The sequence below is a fragment of the Adiantum capillus-veneris genome, chromosome 11 (genome assembly GCF_014529385.1).
Source record: "Adiantum capillus-veneris isolate H3 chromosome 11, ASM1452938v2, whole genome shotgun sequence".
Classification (NCBI taxonomy): domain Eukaryota; kingdom Viridiplantae; phylum Streptophyta; class Polypodiopsida; order Polypodiales; family Pteridaceae; genus Adiantum; species Adiantum capillus-veneris.
The window spans coordinates 86,838,813-86,859,175 of record NC_140941.1 but is presented as its reverse complement, the minus strand read 5'-3'; the positions used below and the strand labels follow the sequence as shown (position 1 = coordinate 86,859,175).

The window sequence follows — 20,363 nt, the reverse complement described above, 5'->3', positions numbered from 1 at the left end:
TCAATAGCATACTCATCTATCATAGAAGATAGATCATTGTGAGTTGCTATGGAAACCGCATTCACTATCAACCGTCTTGAGAGTGCATGGGCAACTTGATTATGCTTGCCAACAATGTGAGAAATATGAAAATGAAATTGCAAAAGATCTTCCCTAGTGCAATGAAATAGATCTTCCCTAGTGCAAGGGCTGAAATCGCATCTCTAAAATCGGGATCAATAGCGTACTCATCTATCATAGAAGATAGATCATTGTGAGTTGTTATGGAAACCGCATTCACTATCGGCCGTCTTGAGAGTGCATGGGCAACTTGATTATGCTTGCCAGCAATGTGAGCAATATAAAAATGAAATTGCGAAAGGAAATTTGCCCACCTCATTTGTTTGTCGGAGAGCTTGGTCTGCGTCATGAAGTACTTAAGGCTTTGGTGATCCGTCCGCAGAATGAAAGGAGTCCCCAATAAATAGTGCTTCCACGAGTCTAAGGCATGTAGAACTACGAGGAGTTCCTTTTCATATATGCCTAGAGCTTGCTCAACAGGGTTGAGTCTTTGACTTTCATAGGCTATGGCATGCCCTTCTTGGAGCAAAACAGCTCTAAGGCAATCACCACAAGCGTCACATTGGACGTCAAATGACTTTGAGACATCCGACAATGTAAGCACAGGTTGAGAGATAAGCTTTTCTTTAAGCTTTTCAAAAGCATCGTTCTCCTTGGCGACCGTGTATACCTAACGTTTTTCTTTGTTAGGTCATGTAATGGTCCTGCTATTAGTGAGAACTTTTCTATGAAGCGTCTATAGTATGCACACATACCTATAAAGCTTCTTAGTTCATGAAGATTCCTTGGATTAGGCCATCCTTTTATTACCTCTAGCTTTGATGGATCCATTTGGATGCCATCTTGAGAGATAATGTGACATAAATACTAAATCTCTTGTTAAAAAAACTCACTTTTCTTTCGATTAACATAAAGTTTATTCTCTCTTAAGATTTGAAATATTAGTTGGAGGTGTTGCTTGTGTTCGTCTAGTGAATTAGAGTGGAATAAAAGCATCATGTTCTCTTACCTTCCCCAAGCATGGCATAGAGGAGATCCTTTGTGGTGAGCTTCCTCTTCTTGGATTTCAACCAAGGTAGCTCAAGGAGGCTCATGGTGGGTGTTCTTTTGGGGACAAGCGTTGTATGCATACCCTTGCTCGCCGCATTTGAAACAACGGTTATCCTTGCGATAATGCTCAAGCTCTTCAGGAGAGAGTTTGTTTTTGCCTTTGTAAACTCCCTTTTCCTTAGCTTTGTTGTTATTGGAATTGCCCTTAGGAGACTTTTGGACATTGTCCTTCCCCTTAGGCTCATTAGAACCCTTGTTTTTTATGGGCTTAGGATTTCTCTTAGCCCCTGTTTGGAAATTGATTCGTGAAGCCACCATGGTATGGTGTATGACCGTAGATATGGTGAGTGGCCTTTGGGAGTTAACATACTCCACCATTTCTTCAGTTAAGCCAAAAGGTGCCTTTGTTGAAGTCCTTTTGGACCATAAGAACCTATAGGCAAGAAAAGGAGTCCTCCTTTGGCCTTTTGCCCCAGCCCAAAATTGTTGTTTTTGCTCTCCAAAATCCATCTTTTTGAACATAGTGGCTTTGAGATGTAAGTCCCAAAACTTGTCTACCTATTTGTGAATGGATTCGTAGGGAGAGAGCTTGAAGCTTCGCCATTCGGTGAGTACTTTGTCTTTGGTATCGGTGGCCAAAAACTGCTTCATAATGGAAGGTCTTAAAGCTTTCCATGTTCGTGGAGCTTCACCGTTTGCCCATAGGCTAGACCACCATTGCCTGGTGGACTTTTGAAAATGCATAGCTAGATGGCGTAGCTTAGAGGACTCCCTAAGCCCTCATCTCCAAACATCGCATCGAATTGTTGGATGAAAGCCAAGACTTTGTCCGTAGCACCAAAGGTGCCATCGTAGGTAAGGAAAGAGATGTTCTTTCCTCCCTCTTTGAACTTCTTGAGCTTAGACGATCTCTTCCACGCGGCATAGGATTTCCTATGGCCTCTTCTTTTTTATGGTTCAAAAGTTGCATCATCGCGTTCTTCAGAAGATGAAGAATTTGAGGAAGATGGAGAAGAGGGTGACCTCTTTCTCGCCTTGTTCATCTTTGTCTGCACCATCACTTTCTTCATAAGAGGAAGAGGATGAAGAAGATGGAGAAGAGGGTGACCTCTTTCTCGCCTTTTTCTTCTCTTGTTTTCTGTCATCCCTCTTTGAATTATGATGTGGAGAAGTGTGCGGTGGTCTTCTCCGTTTAGGAGGTGATGGAGAGCGTTTTGCCCGCCGTCTTCGTGGATCCATCTCCGCCAAGGTGGTAGGAGACTCACTTGTTTCTCGTTCTTTTGGTGGGGGCTCTTGAATTCTCCTTTGGAAAGGAGATGCGTCATCAAGAAGTAAATTTTTGAACCCTTCGTATGGATCCTCTTCTTCTTCCCAAATTGGAGAGAGGCCTCTTTGGAAGTCTCACAAGGAAGCTTCCTAGGTACTCTCTCTTCATGGTCGGGAGCTTGGAGAATCCCATGAGCACGAAGCTGCCGTTGCACTTCACTTTGGAGGGATGGATTGTTAGGAAATAAGATGTAGCTAAATAGATATTTGAGTAGATTACTTAATGGAAAGAGATAGATTTCACACACAAGAGATTATAGAGTAGAGAGAGAGAGAGAGAGAGAGAGAGAGAGAGAGAGAGAGAGAGAGAGAGAGAGAGAGAGAGAGAGAGAGAGTACACACGATATACGTGGTTCACCCAATGTGGGCTACGTCCACGGGAAAGCAGCCAGTCAATGGCTTTAGTACTTCAAAACAAGAAGTAGTTTACAAAGGGATTATACCCTTAATGGAGCTCCCGCCTTGCTTCACTCTCACCACCTCACCCTCACCTTGTTGCATCAACTTCACACTATGAAATGTGTGTAGAAATGGCCTCCTTTTATAGGCCAAAAGGGCTGCCCTCTCTCATGAGAGGCAGCCATGTGTAGCCGCCCTTGTGTAGATAAGTCCAAATCAGACCCTTCAACCCGCCCATGTGTGGCCATCCTTGAGAAGACAAGTCCGCTTTTGAATTCGGCCACCGGCCATTGAATTCGGCCACCGACCACCGGCCATTGAATTCCGACCACCGGCCAACTGATCGGTTGTTTTCCGACCACTTTCTGGCCGTCGGGCGGCCATAATATTCTTGCGAGGGAAAAAAAAAAAGTCTTGGGGGCTTCCGCCCCCAAGGCCCCTAAAGTTGCCCCTGAATTTTGGCCATGAAAATTTTGGTTTCCAGTGAGTGATTTTCCTTCACGCACGATGGCTTCTCCTCATAATGGGGGCCTTACAAATGTGCGCTTTTACCACGGAAAATTACAAGGGTAAATCAGGCTCCATACTTAACATGGATTGCCCATGGCTTGTTGAAGCCTAGAAACAAGGTAGTTAACAAACATAGGGGCATCATTAGTAGCCTGTTCTCATTAGCAAAATCAAAGCTATCAACATTAATTTCACTCTCTTTACTATTGTCAGCCAATCTAGCAACTTTTAGGTGTAAACTTTTTTAGGTGTACTTTGGCACTTCAAGCCCTAGTTGCTACTCCTCTTTACCCCTTTAGAATAGCACTCAAGCTATTGTACCCGTGGGTCGAATATCATTAATTGCAAGGAATAGAAGAGAGGGTCTTTCAACACCAAAAAAATTCCAGCTCCTGTCTAATAGCTCAATAGTGGACCATAGCTCTCGACGGTGATGCCCCGTTATCTGCACAAAGACAGGTGCACTGCAAGGCTGAAAATTCCCTATTCTACTTACTCAATTGTAATTAATAATTCCAACCATTTATAGCTAGCTTGAGGACCTCCCTTCTTGAGCAAGAAAAGAGAAACCTTGTTCTCTGATACCAATGTAACATTTAATGGCCTAGTAACTTATGTGTAGTAGAAAATAACATGAACATAGTGAGAATTTCATTAGAATAGATTCCTAATGAGCATAGCAAGAGTGCTTGGATGGAAAGAGCAACAAAAAGCATAACACCTAGTTAGATAGGCATGAACAATACTTCAAAAGAGAGAGAAATTTCCCTTCTCACAAGCTTGGAGTAGATGATGAGCTTTCCATTAAAGCTTGAGGTGAGAGAGAGAGTCTTCTTGCTTCACACATGAGAATGTGTAAGTGTGTGTTTGATAATGCCTTGCCAAAATCAGCCCCCTCTCTCTCTTGGTCGACCCCTCTTGCAAAATACTCATGCTGGCACCCCATTGGACCCTGCAAAGCTTAGCCAATGAAAATTGAGAAGCATAAGTGATAGCCTTGTGACATGTGTCCCCCTTTCCCTTTTTGTGAGAGCTTTAGGTAATTAAATAATGCAACTAGACTCTCATTGGACCCCTTTGTCTTCTAGCCAATAGGAAGCAGGCAAGCCTTTGGGCTGCTGAATGCTCATTCGACCCCTTGGGAGACTGTCCAATAGTCTTCTAGAGAGCTTAATTCTTATTGGTTCTTTTATCAAGTGTTTTAAATGAAGTAAACTAGATTTACTCTAGCCTAATTCTCATTGGTCCACCTCTATGGCCATCCAATAGGATTTGAGTGCACCTTGTGGGCAACTGGGCTAGGGAGCTGGCATGTGTCCCCTATTCCCTTTGTGTAAAGGGAGCCTGTGAGTGTGTGTGTGTGTGTGTGTGTGTGTGTGTTTCTCTCTCATCCCCTACTTACAGGGCTCACCCCCTCCTATGTAGGAGTCTTGAAGACTTTTGTGTACACTCACAAAGTATCCAATTTCCCTAAGATTTGACCATTGGACACAACCTTTGAATTTGGAACCTTTGTATTTTGGAAGTCTTAAGGGCTGAACCTTAGGGTCTTTAAAGCCCATTGTTACACATTTCTCTTTTGGAGATGGCACCTCATTTGGATCCCTAATTCCCCCCCTTTGGATCCCTATTGTGACTGGTCTACCAGCTTAACCAATATTCTAGCTTTTTTCTCCCTGGTACTTCCCCATATTAAGTGATCAGTTTAACATGAGAAAATCATTTAGGAGAATTAGATATTAGTTATTATGACAATCAAGGGGTAGTGGAAAAATTCAACTTTCTCAGTTAATTGCAAACACTTTTGACAACGATAAACTGTGTTCGTCTCCGTTGGTTGCTAGGTTGAGTAGTTTTCATGCAAAGTCTAACCAAGCGGTTTGACATTGTAGAGACTTACCAAAGGGTTTGGATTGCAAAGGCAACACCTAGGGTTACGAGTTTCTATTGCTTGTTTTTCATTAATCTTTCATTTTGTGCTCAATAGATCACCAATATATTACTTCCTTAAGACCAATTTTATGGTAAGGCATCTTTCCAGTTGTATCCTTCAGGTTTGCAAAGTGCACATGACTACGAGTAAGTGAACGTTATGTTCTACCTCCAGGTATGCATATAATTTGATTTTATTCCCTTTTTGAATATGCCTTGTTTGCCTTTTTCAAGTCGGATGAATAAGCTTGAATGCTTTCATCCATGTTTCTCTTCAGAGACATGACAAGGTCATGTAAGAGCAAAGAATTTTGGGCCACAACGTCCCAAATACATTTTTGTATTACGCAGTTATGGACCTTTATGTAGGGTTTTCTTTGGCACATGCTGTCACGTAGGATACAACATGCTGTAGGAACTCAAGGAGTTCAGTTTAGTCAGTGTGGAGCAAGGTTAATGAGGGTCCCTCTCACTCATGTCGCTGCGTGGATGTTCTTCTTTCAGACCTCCTTATTTGAGACACATTTCACATATGGAGAAAATGAGACTCTGGGATCGACAATGGCATGTGTTATTTCAATTATGTGTCATGATGAAGTCCCTCGGTGTTGGTCAAATCCGTTTAATAAACCATTTTGAGCACATGCTATTAGAAACAATTTCAGTGGTCAAGAATTTTCATGTACTTAGAACGACTTGTTAAGGTTACAAGTGCAAGCATTGCAAGGATGGTAATGGATATGCGGGTTCGGATCTGTTTTTGCTAGATGTATGCACATTAGTTGTCCTAGTGTTTAACGAAGGCTCATTTGGAGCAGCATGCATATTCATGACATAGATCTAACAATCACCATTAGAGGTCATGGCTCGTTTGGGTGCTTGTGGATCTCTCAAGTTAACCAAGATGGTTATTCATAGCATTTTGATTCCTGAGCAATGTTGTAAGGCATTGTGATCCCTATTTATGAGTCATTTTGGAAGACTGTCTGTAAACGGTGGAAAAACACACCTCAATACTGTCATTTATCAGAAGAGGATAGATACATTACAAGTGTAATCTTGTGCTAAACGATATGCTAGCGCGTACATTAGCACCAAGAAATCCAATTAGAAATCATGTATTGCTCTAGTTGGAGTCTGCTTATCATAAAAGAAAGCATGTTTGCGACTACGTTTAGTCTTTACATGTTTAAGTCAGGTTCTCAACCTTGAACACTAGCTATGGTGGGGTTGTTTACTGATGAAGATTGATAACAAGTCAATGACTTATACTTTGTTGATGAATTACATCAGCATGTTACTTTCATGAAAAGTGAAAAGAGGTACTCTTTTGGGTACATCTTAGTTGTGATAACTTGTTGAGCATACTCAAGTGAGTTCTAAATGGAGTCTATACACTGTGTTGGTTATGGGCCGGTTACATAAGACGATGACAAAGGGACAACAGTGTGGAAAATCAAGATACTCTTCTTGATTTCATCGAACCTCCTACTGAACTGTATTCCAATTAAACGGATAGTTGGATCCATGAAGGATGCCACTACATAAAAAATTAGTGTTTTCTATGACGAAAACGCTTCTCTAAGGGGGAAGTAATGGAATGCCAAGGGCAAAACCAGGGGGGTCACGGAGTCGGGCCAAGGCCCGGTTGCTAGGTGTGGAGAGGGGATTCTATAGAAGATGGCCAAGGACCTATATAATGGGTGGCAGGGCGGTGAATCTCTCTAGGCAGTCCCTGGGTTCTCACATCAAGAGAAATTGTACATCCATACTGTGGCATGTACTCAAGCATTGTGCGCTTCAAAATACTCTTTGATGAAGCTTTGACTTTATATAGATATCTTGTACCCATCTTGTTGTAATTAGGCACCACAATTCCTTTTTTTGCCGTGCTCATCAAAGCATCCTTAAAGATAGGATTACGGATTACATTAAAGTGGATTCCGCAAGTGACTTGAGATGTAGCTTAAGCAACCATTGCTTGTCAAATGCTTGATGCAAAGTAGATGTACTATACGCCTGTTGACCACCAATTGATGCTACACCATATCCTCTAAATGGATAGTGGTAGGTGTGGGGATTGAACCACCAGTTGCTTGATTGTATATAGTAGTAGCGTGGGAGCATTGTTCACCCCCTTCTGCACACACAGGGGGACTAGCTTACTTTATCTTCAACAATCATCTCCACATCCCTCTCAGTTAGTGAAGTAATTACTTTTGGATTGACCCTCTTTTTTTCTTTCGACAAGTATTCTCTTTGCCTTGAGCGCCCATTCAGAAAGTTTTTCAGCGATACCTTTGGGGGGGGGGGGGGGGGGGGGGGGGGGGGGTTTGCAACCTAGTGTATTTCCAAGGATTTTGAACACATGTTCTTTTATCTTGTGTGCATTACTGCTAAATTTGTGGCCACAAAACTTATACCTGAACCTCGATGAGGTCTTTCCTACTATCAATTCATCTACGCGCTCCATTCATATTGCAAAGAGGTCTACGAGCATAACAAAACTATCTAGCAACATTATACCTCAAATTAGTTTCAATCCATACAAATCATCGCTACTTATTTAAAAATCAAATCATCACCATTGCTTTCTTATTTAAGAATGAACAAACATTTATTGTTTACAATGTCCACAAACATAAGCATAAACATTTCATATTATATTGTTATTTAAAGCTTAAAAGTTCTTGCTCAGTGTGAGCTTTCACTCTACACATGAAGAATAATCGCCTAATTACATCTATATAGCCTTCAAGTGTGAGTAAACTCTGCACATAACATGCAATCTACTAAATCTACTTAAATGACCTTCATGTGCGAGTCAATCTCTACATGTGAGAGACAATTTCTAGTCACCCAACCTAAATCTCTTCCAAATGTGAGTTAAATCCTACACAAGGCAAGCGATCACTAGTCCTCTTACAAAAATCACCTTCAGTGTGAGCATTGCTCTACACTTGGCAGACAATCATTAACTAAGTCTACCTAGGTTACTTTTAAGTGTGAGCATGGCTCTACACATAGAAGTAACTACTAATTTAAATTAACTTAAATTACCTCCAAGTGTGAATTTTTTAAACACATGGTAAGCATTCACTAAATTCACCCTAACTAGTTTACTCTTCACAAAACATATCAACCAATATATTCAAATATCAAAGTTTAAACTCAATTTTATATTTTATATTTTTACTAAAATAGGCTTTATTTCTAACTAAAAGCTCAATCATTAAAACATTTTTTTTGTTTTGTTTTGGATTTTAGAGTTCACCTTTAGGTTGAACTAAAGACAACTTGTTCAATAATGAAGCCCACAAAGGAGAGAGGCTTACTCTAATATAGAAGAAAATATTTCGATTGAACTACTAAGAAATTAAATGATACAATGATTTTGCTGATGTGGCACCTTATTATACACTCGATTAATTGATGGTGTTGTATAATACACCCATTTAGAGCGTATTATACATACCCCGTATAATGTGCAATGCAACTTAGCTTATCACATTAGAATTCCAAGATATGAACATGGATAGGGTAGACACGTTTCTAAGCTAAAGTGTCATTGCATGGGCTAGGTCCTTCATTACATTGTAGCTATGAGCACAATAGTCTAATGTTTGAAGCCAATGGTTTGAATGGTTTGCATGTGTTGCTGTTGGGAGAAAAGCACATCCCTCCTTCACCACTTATTTGTAGAGCTTAATTTTGATAATCAAATAGAGTAGATTTTTGTGTTACTTGCCATGTCATGTTTTGTCGACTTCTATTTTATGTTCAAAGTTTGATAATGAAATGTCTCGTATAGATGAAGCTTCTCCATGGCCACATGCTTCTCTCTCTTCTTCCTCTTCAATGGCTGATAACTCACACTCAAAACAAGAAGGGTTGAGACTCTTCAAGAATATGATGCACCACATCAACATTGACTCAACAACGCAATTGTATGAGGCAGCCATCTGGACAACATGTGCATGATAAGCTGTATGATGCCCTCTTCGCGCGGTGTGGGTAGGAGCTAAAATGACGCAGTGTCAAAGTCTCTCAGCGCTTTTGCACATGATTTAGAAACATAAGTCCAAATAATGTCACTCAAGATTTTTTTGCATGGTGTGTGCATGGAGCCAGAATGATGCGATGGGGGGGGGAGTGAGAAGCTATATGATGCCCTCTTCGTGCGGTGTGGGCAAGAGCTAAAATAACGCAACATGGGGAGTGCCAAAGTCTCTGAGCACTTTTGCACATGATTTAGAAAAACCTTACGAATCCAATTAACAAGGTGATTCATGGTTCTTATGTGGTGTGGCCGCCGCAGAGCTAGAACAACACGATGGTGTTTGTTTGTTTGGACTGTTCGTAGCACAACCTTACCAAACGCCTTGCACACATGTGCCCACACTCTCCCAACCCACACACTTTTGTTTATAATAATATCAGATTTTGATTTACTATTGGGAATCTCAAAACGACAAAAACCCATAGAAAACTTTACATGCGGTAAATAAAAAACAATCAAAGAAGAGCTCGTACTGAAGGGAGGACAACTCATCCAAGTCATGAGCAAATTTAAGAGATTGTCGAAGGGAGGTTTTGAAGAAGCATGCATAATCCACTTGAGCCTGCTGAAACATGAGAAAATTACTCTCCAAGCTGCTCAAAGCATCCAGAATCTAACCTAATCCAAAAAGTATACGTGGGATCCAAAAAGTATACGTGGGATCGAAACGCTACCGAAAGCACTCCAAAAATATCGATTAAAAGATATATCAAGGAAACGTGAAGACACATAGAGATGTGATCCACAAACCACTACGTATGAGAATAAAATTACAATAAATGGGGATTATTCTTAGTGCCGATACCACAACGAACACACCGATCACTCTTCCAACACACACGTGTGCGCACGCGCGCGCACACACACACACACACACACACACACACACACACACACACACACACACACACGAGATCACGCTAAGTAGCCTTTAGGTCGTAGATCTCAATTCCATGGGATAATATAAACCCAACCCCAGTTTTCTAGAGCCGGAGGTCTGATGGCCATACGTGCATTTCTTGCTGTTACTGGCTGCAACGGTTCTGATATTTAGGGTTTTCTGACATTCCTACTATCCTGGTTTACTTGTGCATAATTTCAGGCCAATTCTTCCAAATCAGCGCCATCTCCGTCGTTCTACCCGAGTTTTCTCGCTCGATGAGCGTTCTTTGTCTTCTACCCCTTAACTTGCAGGTGGGATTCTTGCCGTTACTGCTTGGGGGTTTTGAGAGGTTCTTACACTGGGCTTGAAGCTTTGATGCCCTGCACGGCACATGAATTTTGAAGGACGCAACTCGGCGACCATGGCTTGCTGTTGTTCGTTATGTTGGCGTTTGTGCTTCGTATGAATCGGCTCAAGGTAATGTTGATTTCAGCGTCTTACACAGATAAGGGGTAGGTACGGGTTGGTTAGAGCATGCATGTAAAATTGGGGCTTTCAGTAGACAATGTCTGCAAATGTGAAGAAAATTGGTTTTAACCTAAGCTTGAAGGAGATGGGTCTTAGAGATTGCTGAACCTGTGTGTGTAGCATAGTGAATGTGAGAACTTGCTTGTCTTGCATTACTAGCTGTGCATGCTGCTTGAACTTCACTTTGTTTTCTCGCTTTCAGTGTGCTGGTTGCACATTAATGCTGCAGCTACTTTAGCGGCTCAATTATGGAGTTTGGAGCCACAAATCTGGCTGTGCCTCGCAAGATTTCTTTGCTGAATGCGCTTGAGAGTCTTGCAGACCTCAGAGAAAGAGGTAGAAACAGGTTTTTACCAAGCAGAGATGCGACTGAAGAAGAGCTTGTGTGTCCCAAGCCACGCCGTGTTGGAACTGGGATGTCTTCGACCCCTTTGGATGCATCTGCCAAGCCATATAGAAGACAAAGAGGGTAAGTTCTGTTGAAATATGCGCCCTGCTACACGTTGTGTATATGAATGCTACCTTAAGGTATGGGCTAATTGACATAATGATTCCTTTATCAGGACTACATCCCTCCCTGCCATTGGCGAGGCTGGGCATGAGATTCTTGATATCCTTTATAGCAAGGTAGTTTCTTCAAACATCATGTCTTGTGGTCTTTGTGTGAAAGTGTTTTACTTGCTTGCCTGTTGTGCCAACTAAGGAAGTGCGCGAGGGTGTTTTTAAGAATTGCCTGCTGTCTTGTGTCATACATGCTGGAGGGTGTCGTCTTTATCTTGGTTCTCCTGGATTTGTCAGGTGAATAGTGGTGATAATGGTGGCTCGGGAAGTCCAAACAAATACATCAATGGATCGCCTCCTTGTCGAGCCAGTAATCCAATGATTCATGATGCCCATTTTACTCAGAAATGGACAATGCCGTCATCGATAGTGATACCTCAGAAGTCCACATGTAGTTCCTCCTCACTGGGGGGAAGCAGTTCAGCTAAGAGTAACTCTTCAGTTAAAAGCTCTTGTTGCAGCTCACCATATGGAATGAAACCCTTCATACGCATAGAGGGTTTTGTGTCTGCTACACCGGATTCTAACAGGGGTGTTCCTGCTTATGCATAGTGCAGGTTGATACACCCTTCCAGATGCAAGTGTGTGATATGAGAGCAAGGTCACAAGGCCTTTTTGTAGATATATCCAGGTTCTTTCCGAGGCTTGTTTTTCCTCTTCCTGTAGATGCAAATGCATTAGTTTTAGACGAGTGAATGGTCTTCAACCATTCCCTATTGAGAAGTCATTATTTGAGTATTTGAGGTAGAGTAAACCATGTGTAAGGCGTTTTTTTCCCATCAACGGGTTTCTTTTGAGATGCAATTGCATATTGTAAGCTCCATTTTTCCTGAACCTGTACAGTACCCGGTACCTGTTGTAATACCTTTGTAAGATATACTTGGAAGGGTTGGACAAATTCTCTACTTGTGTATGTGTTGCAAATGGCCGTTGTGCTTTATTTACCTGAAGGAATGGTGTGCTCTGCAAATTTGGATTTAAATTTTTGAATGGCACAAGCTGCTTATTTGCCCAGGTTATGTCATTTATTGTGCAGGATTTCTGCAAAATTATAAGGCTGGCTATAGGTGGATGGCTTGTTCTGCAGGGAAGTTTCGACTCATTCCCTAATGCTGGTTGTTTTCCATTCTGTTCGTTCCCCTCTCAATTTCTTAGGACGGTGCTTTGTCCGGAGGTGCCAATCGCGACTGAAGATGGAACAGAGTTGGAAGAATATGAAATTGTTATTAGGGCAGTGTAGTCTCGTATCATATGTGGGCTGAAAATGTTTTGCAGGCCTTGAAGATTTTAAGCCCCTGTCAGAGGTGGGTGCTGGACAGGGCCCTTAATATTTCATATGGGTGTCCTGCCTATCACACAGGACATGACTGTTGACAAATGGGCATTGTTCAGCAGGAAGAAAGGCCCCTTCAGAACCATATGAACTCTTTGCGCTGCTGCCTTTGCAGATGTTCGTCATGGATAAGGGATGGGCCAGGGGTCTGCTCTGGGTATTTTTGCGGAACAGTGGACACCTTTGGCCTAGCCCTCTTTTGCCACCTCATTCCCTGGATGTGGACACACAGGCCTTGGGCAGTGCAAATCAGCCATGCGGCAGTTGTGTGCCTCTAGCTGACTTATTTTATAGTGTTGGGTTGCTGTTAACAGCATATTAGTGCTGACGCGTTTTACAGGCTGAGTAAGAAACGAGCGAAGGGCAGCTATGCATGGCTAGAAAAGTTTATTCTCTCTCTAGAAACCTTCTCCGTCCGTCTGTTGTTAAGTTGAAACTACCTTCATCGTCTCCGTGTCCTTTCTCATCTCCATATCGGCACACACTAAAATTTGTACAAGCTCAACCTGCAAGGCCAACCACTTTGTGGAGCTGAGTGTGGAAGGAGGTGGTGCAATTCAGACATGGGTCCACACCGGATTCCTCTAGAAGCTCAGTGTTGAAGAGGTTTGCAAGTTAAACAGGGGTCGGTACTGGTTTACTTGTACCGGTACTGGTTTACATGTACAAGTAAAGAACAGCTGGAGGCAAACAAGTCTTGTGTGTACTAGGGAATATTCAAGAGTGTAGAGGGACAGAGTACCAAAAGAAGCAGCAGATTGCACGGCTCCCATTGTTAAACTCATTAAATTGTGCCCCACTGTGAAACCCCTACTTATAGTTGTCACCACATTAAAAGGCCACTTGATACTAGTCTCCAACTTGCTTTTGGTAGTTGCCCGCACTACCACCCCACCTTACTCAATGAAGTATTTGTTCAAAGCAGGGACATTCCCAATTGGGATCATTCAATGGTAGTGGTGAATGTGGCTGCCCTCTAATGCATCTTCACTGCAGTCACCCTGCAGGTTGCATTCAAGCTATGCGATTACAGCCTTTCCGTTGGGTGAATAGCTCAAATATTCTCCAATGAATGTACGTCCGTTATAAATGATTCCTTAGCTTTTACAACACAGGTAAGCATCGATCAAACAAAGCTGCAGTAAAAAACTTGCAGTTGGTTGCTCTTAATTTATGCTTTTGCGGTTTGTACTGAAGGACGGTGCACTTATAAATTTCGTATATTGATTTCATCTACGTGATTTCAGAAGTACTTCAATTTCATCATCTACACATTAAAACAATGACTTCATGTCTTTTTCATTGAAAGATTGTAGAGGAAGGTGACAAGAACTAAAGAATTTTTATGAAGGGACACAGAGACAATAGACCACATCATGGCAACCTCGAATGATACATGTCTTCATAAACCATCAGTAATGAGTCATTTGCACAAATGCAATATTTTTATAGTAAGAGTCTTTCCAACACTAGAGGAGGAGTGTAAGTCTCCCTTCAACACTTGCGGGGATAAAAGTGACGGGGCAAACTAAGCAAGGTGCTTCTTCTCTCGCTCTCGGATTCAAGCAAAGGGAGGAGGGGATACTCAAGAGGAGTTCCTTGAACAAGGAACAAGGGTATAGCTCGAGAGTCTGTGAAAGGAGTCAAAGAGGAGGAAAAATGACTCTCCCTCGATCTCGAAACTAAGCAAGGTGCTAAAGTCTCTCTCTCTCTCTCTCTCTCTCTCTCTCTCTCTCTCTCTCTCTCTCTCGGAGCAAGCAGGAGGCTTTTCTCTCTCTCAAGCTCGGTAAGAGGAATCACTAGCATATAGAGCTTGAAGGCAATCGAAGCAAGTCGCTTAGAGGAGAAAGTCGAAGCTTGTGAGTGGCAATGAAGACAGTGCAAAGCAAATAGAGCAGAAAGCTGTAGAATATTTGACAATAACTGAAGCATGATGATTGAGGCAGTGAGTAGAATTAAAGTTTGCAAAATCCAAGGGTAGTTGAAGCAGATAAAGTGACGAGAGAATTAACATGACAGTCATCAGCTAGAGATTGATTAAAAATCTAGTTAAGTCTCAGTGTCGTTAACGACACGATTAATCTTGTAGATCGGAAGCTTAAACTCCTAGTTAGATTATCCAACTGAGGGTACTGCTAACAATCCGCCTTGGCTAAGGATTAAGTTGTACTTAAAGCTTGACTTGATTAATTGAAGTTTACGGTGATTGTCATAGTCTTTTTTACATGTTCTTATTCTCTCTCACACCTCTCACAGCAAAAGGCTCGGTGCCTTCTCGGCTCACGTTTCGAACACATATTCCCTAACATCTTTGGTGAACCCGACGCGAAACGAGTCAGGGTGGGAGGTGCAGATGGAGAATTTTGAGCAGATGATGAAGTTGATTGCAGACTTAAGTGCAAATGGTTTTGACGATAAGTCAACAGTTTCAGATTTTTCGAAGATGTTTCAACTGGTGCAAGGATCTCTGCTTGAAATGGAGACCGTCAAGAAGAAAAATCAAATGGATGAAGCTTTGGATGTAGCTTTAGATGCAGTATACGACGAGAGGCTAGTCTTTGATGGATACGATCTAGAAGGCTACCTAGAGTGTTATGAGTCGGAAACCAAGTTCAGAGGGACATCAGAAGAGTTAATGATCAGATTCTTTGAGCAGCTAGTGCGTTCAGATTTGAAGGAGCATATTCAAGAGGTTACCAAAGCGTGCAATGACAACTGGGAATACTCCAAAGAAGTTATTGTACAAGTAAGCTATGAGCATTATGCAAGCTATCAAGAACAGAGTCCAAGTCTACCAAACTACAAAGATATTCGAGGACAAGTACGATCAAAATTAAAAGTTGTGATTGATGAGTGTATTGTACAAGATGCTACCTTCTTACAGGCTAACATGAAGACATAGTTAAAGCTGTGTATGAAAAGTTGGGTTTTGCAGATGTTGTGCATGAAGCAAAAGTCTTTGAGGGTGAGGCTTTACAGCTTCAAGATACACAGGGTGAATTTTGCAAAGAATCTACACGTGCAATTCAGGATGCACAGGTTGAATTTTGTAAAGAACTTATAAATGTAGTACAGAAGGAAAAGAAATCAGGGAGCAACGAAGTGGCTAAAGCTCAAGAAGAAATTGTGCAAGTGAATGAGTGCAACCATATTCAAGTAGACATGTATGAAGACTCGGTTACAATTGATACTTTTGTTACTGACTCAAAGATTAGAGCAATTTTTTTTTGGTATAGATTCTACCAAGAGTTGATTGATGATACTGATACAGATTCTACCATAGAGTTGATTGATGATATAGATGGTAAACACAATAGGGCTCCTGTTGAGAGCAGCAAGACCATGGATTTGGGTATACCAGATTTGCCAAATTTGGATATACCAAATTTTGAGGACTTGGCTAAACAAGAGTATGTGCTTGAAGATCCGCAAAATGTTGACTCAAAAGGGGTGCAGACTCCTTCACTGACAAGTTGTTTTGACACACATCTACCAAAGTGGAAAACCGATCTTGAATGTAATGATGATGATTCAGAGGGGGCGCAGACTTCTTCATTGACAAGTTGTTGTGACCTAGAGCTACCGATGTGGCAAACTAAACCTGAATTTGCTGACAATTTAGAGGGGGAGCAAACTTATTCTCTATCAAGAATTTGTGACACATGGTTCACACTATGGCAGAATGATCATGAACTTGATGATGCTGATTCAAAGTGGGTGCATAGTGAAGTGCAATCTCTTGGTGTTAAGTCTGATTGGTTTCATTCTGTCGATGATACAGACAGGGCAGTAGATGAAATATTCAATGTGCATGTTGAACTTTGTGCTACAAAAGTGCAGAGATATTTGGATGAGGGTGAAAGAGAAGTTTGGATGAAAGACTTGAAGAGAAGTTTATAGCAGATATGTTTAGTATGCATGTCATATATGGAAATCTTAGTTTACAGCAGTCTGAGATGTGCAGGATGGAGGAACCATCTGAAGCGGTGGACCTAGCTCTTATGTGCTTATTGGACGAAGCTTTGGAAGGATTCTCAAGTACGGATGCTAAGGATACAAATCAATACAGATTCATGCATGAGAAAGTTTGGTTAGATGCAGTTGATGATGATCTTATGCAGTTGTTCGATGATGCTCTACTTGATTTTGAGCCTCTACGAGATAGAGAATTGTTTTCTGATGCATCTTGCGAGCCTGCTGAAGAGAGTTTTGGCAGAGACTTGATGTACTCAGATATGCATGATTGGGATTCCAATACTAGAGACAGTGAAGGTGCACTGCCAATGCTTTTACCTGTGATTGATGATCGACAATTGGATGAGCCAGTTGTAGAGGGAATATGACAGTATTTAGTGATACCTGATGCTAAATGGAATTTGATGTTACCCTATGATGTAGGAGATTTTGAGCTAGCTTTTAACCCAGAAGGTGACATATATATGCATGGTCTGGGGCAATTGAAATATATGCCATATGATCCAGACGGTCTTCATTAAGATTTATGGGTTAATTTATGTTTATGCTCTACTGATTGGAAATTCTTGTATTTTTCTTATGATCCTGGAGGATGGTGCAATTTCTTTTAAAAGGAATTCTCATAGTGGGACAAATGATTGGTTTCTTGTTTGATCTCGGGGGCTACTAAAGTGCCAGTTGCAAATTTGAAGAGTACCAGTTATCTGTTGTAGCAGGTTGTATGGCACAAGGTTTTTGGTTATGCGATCAATAAGCTTACATGGCCAGCTTCCAATTGACTTCTTTGGACAATTGATGAAGTATCTTCACATCTTTTGAGTTGGTTCTGTTACCAAATCTTGAAGTAAAGGACTTGATGACCATTCCGTGTGCAGACAGAGTAAGGTATACTTGAGCTTGACAGGGTTTCCTAAAGCGAGCTTAATGGTCAAGCCATGTGCATCATTAACTGGAGCATTTGAGTCTGGCGAGGTTCACTAAACAGGTTTCCATAATTGAATACTTTGGAGATACAACAGATACGGTTCAAAGACTTTTGATGGGCAGCTACCTAATGATTGAGCTAGAACATTGATGATAGGGTATAGCCTTATATTATTTTCCATATGTTTATCAGTTATGTGAGTTTGATGATGGCAAAGAGCTTAAGGTACCTATAGTAAATGTAGATTGAAGTGTATTTGAAACAAACCGAAGGCTGTGCAGGTTCAGAGGGGGTGGATGTCATGCCGCTCCGCTTCCATGATGGAAAAAAGAGCAAAAATTGCAAGCTAAGCTTTGTTGAAGCCTAAACATTTATTGAGCAGTGATCAGGGCTTGTTAGCGGGCAAAGTTTAATGATAAATGTATGCCATATGCGGCTTTAAAAGGCCAACAGATGCCTCAACGATGCTAAAAAGGAGTATGCTTGAAGTGAGCACAGATGGGAGTTTATGATCTAGAACTGTAGTGCTTGAATTGCTCTACCGGCTTGTCTTTACGGCTCGTCGATTGGAGCTACGGTGAAAAAGTTATGGCATTTTGAAGTTTAAGTCGATTGCAGATCCATACCGGATTGGGCAATTGCAACTGAGGGGACATAGATGAAGTGAATTGTAGACGGCGAAAATAGTCTCAATAGGCGGGAACTGTCTCTTGGAAGCCGAACAGTGGATCAATCAGTAATTACCACAACGATTACCACAGTAACCTCAAGAGGCTATAAATAGGACCCATTACATTGTAATTGGGCTGATTGTACTTTGGGCTACTTGTACTTTTAACTTCTTATTCCTACTCTCTTGGTTTTAGTCTCCGAAGCTGTTCTTGAGTTACAATCTCTTCACTTGTAATTCTACTATGTAATCTACAGTAGTCAATTGGGCTTCAGTCTGTTATACCTTGTACTCGCTCTTCATAAACTCTGAATCTGAACCTGAAACACTTTTCTAGTCATTTAGTCTGTTTCTAGTCCCAGTAGAGTATTTCAGTTCAGTTAACTATTCCAGTTCAATTTCCCTATTCCATTCCAATTTCACAGACTGAACTGACGACTTCCAGTAGCTGTAAATTCTAACACTGGAATCAGCTATCTAAAGAGATGAGTTCCAATTCCATTTTGGCGATCACGGTGGCTAGAGCTGTTTGCTCATTGACTAGAACGCTTCTCCTAGTTTGAATTTTCAGAGCTGAAGTTATGGCACCCAAAACTAGCCGCGGTCGTAAACCATCCTACCTCGTTGACCCTATCCCTGAGGAGTCAGAAAGAGATTCTGATCCTAAGAATGAACCGAGGACTGAGACTGAGGCTCAGGAGGAACACAATCATGCTGATGAGGCTAAGGACTCTCAACACTCCAGTCAGTTCAGAAGAAGAAGGGTTGAGAGGAAAGAACGCAAGGACAGGAGTTCTCGGACCACACATGGGGATGAAGGAGCCAAAGGCATTAAAGGTGGTCGCCCTAGTTCCAGTAGAAAAGCCAGGGAGGAGACAAAAACTGAGACTGCAGAAGAAATTGATTGGGATGCAGACACAGACCATTACAAGAAATCTTCAAGAAGGAGTCAGATTCCTAAGGTGAGAAGAGGCAAACGATGCTGATCGACATGATTACACATCTTCATTGAAAATTTCTTTTCCAGTGTTCAAAGGTGGGAAGAAAGATGACCCGGATGTTCATATCCAAGCCTTTGAACAATATGCTGAGTTGAAAAATATTGATGAAGATGACTGGGGGGAATACTTTCTTTAAACATTAAAGGAGGCAGCAAGGAAATGGTACTACCATTACCCAACTTGCTAACTCAGATCATATAACAAACTACTCAAAGCTTTCCGATTGGAATATTCAGATAACAGAGGAGATGAGGACATCCTCTGTGAACTGGATAAGATAAAGCAAAGGAAATTATCCGTCACAAGTGATGTTGAGAAGATCAAGGAGTTGACTAGGCAGCTGTAAGAACCACCATTAAAAAAACGGTTCCGGACATGGTTTTTAAATGGTTTTCACAGAAAGAAGCTTAGGGAACAGGAGGTGCTTGCACCAACAAAGAAATTTAATGATTTGGTGCAGCGAGCCGTGAAGCTGGAACAGCAGGCTAAGAAGGAAAGGAGTCATAAGAAGAGGAGGTCCAGTAGTAGCACTACTTCTACTGAGAATTCTGATTCCAGTAAGACCTCCAGTAGTTGTGAAAGTAGCTCGGATGAGAAGAGCAAAGACAAGGCTAAGAAGGGGTCTTGGTCTAGAAAGATTGATGAGATGGCCCGACAGATTGCTGAAATCAACCAGACCAGACAACCAGTAAGAAGAGTGAAAACCTGGTGTTCAAAGTGTAAATCCAAAGATCATGTTTCCAATGAATGTCCACAGTGTACTTACTGCAAAGCTTACGGCCATCTATGGAACAAATGTGGCATTCACATTCATCATTTCAAGAAGGGAAAAGATCTGTATGTGGTGGCATTTACCAATGCTGAACCAGTAAGAGTGGAGACTACCAGTGTACCCCAAGAAGAGAAATCAGGTATCAGTGGTGCTGGTACGGGGTGCGGCAGGTACCAAGGGGTACTGGCTAGGGTCGGGGTCGTGGTAATTTCGAGAGTTGAAGTCTGAATTGCTATACTTGTGGTAAGTATAGGTATTTTGCGGCTCAATGTCTAGAAACACCTGTTACTGTGGCTACTGAGGCGAAGGCCTAGAACCAATTCCTGTACGAGCAGTTACACGCAAAAAAGGGGTCGTTATTGAGGAAATCCTAGATAA

The 20,363-nt window shown here is 41.7% G+C and overlaps 1 protein-coding gene across 1 annotated transcript; it reads left to right on the top strand.

Annotated features, from left to right (window-relative positions):
• The first annotated feature begins 10,301 nt into the window (after positions 1 to 10,301).
• LOC147447589 (uncharacterized) lies at positions 10,302 to 12,216 on the top strand. The gene is made up of 4 exons (XM_086523312.1): positions 10,302 to 10,697; positions 10,951 to 11,217; positions 11,312 to 11,375; positions 11,547 to 12,216. The coding sequence occupies exons 2-4, from the start codon at positions 10,997 to 10,999 to the stop codon at positions 11,859 to 11,861; spliced, it is 600 nt and encodes a 199-aa protein (XP_086379438.1). The 5' UTR covers positions 10,302 to 10,697; positions 10,951 to 10,996; the 3' UTR covers positions 11,862 to 12,216.
• The last annotated feature ends 8,147 nt before the right edge of the window (positions 12,217 to 20,363 follow it).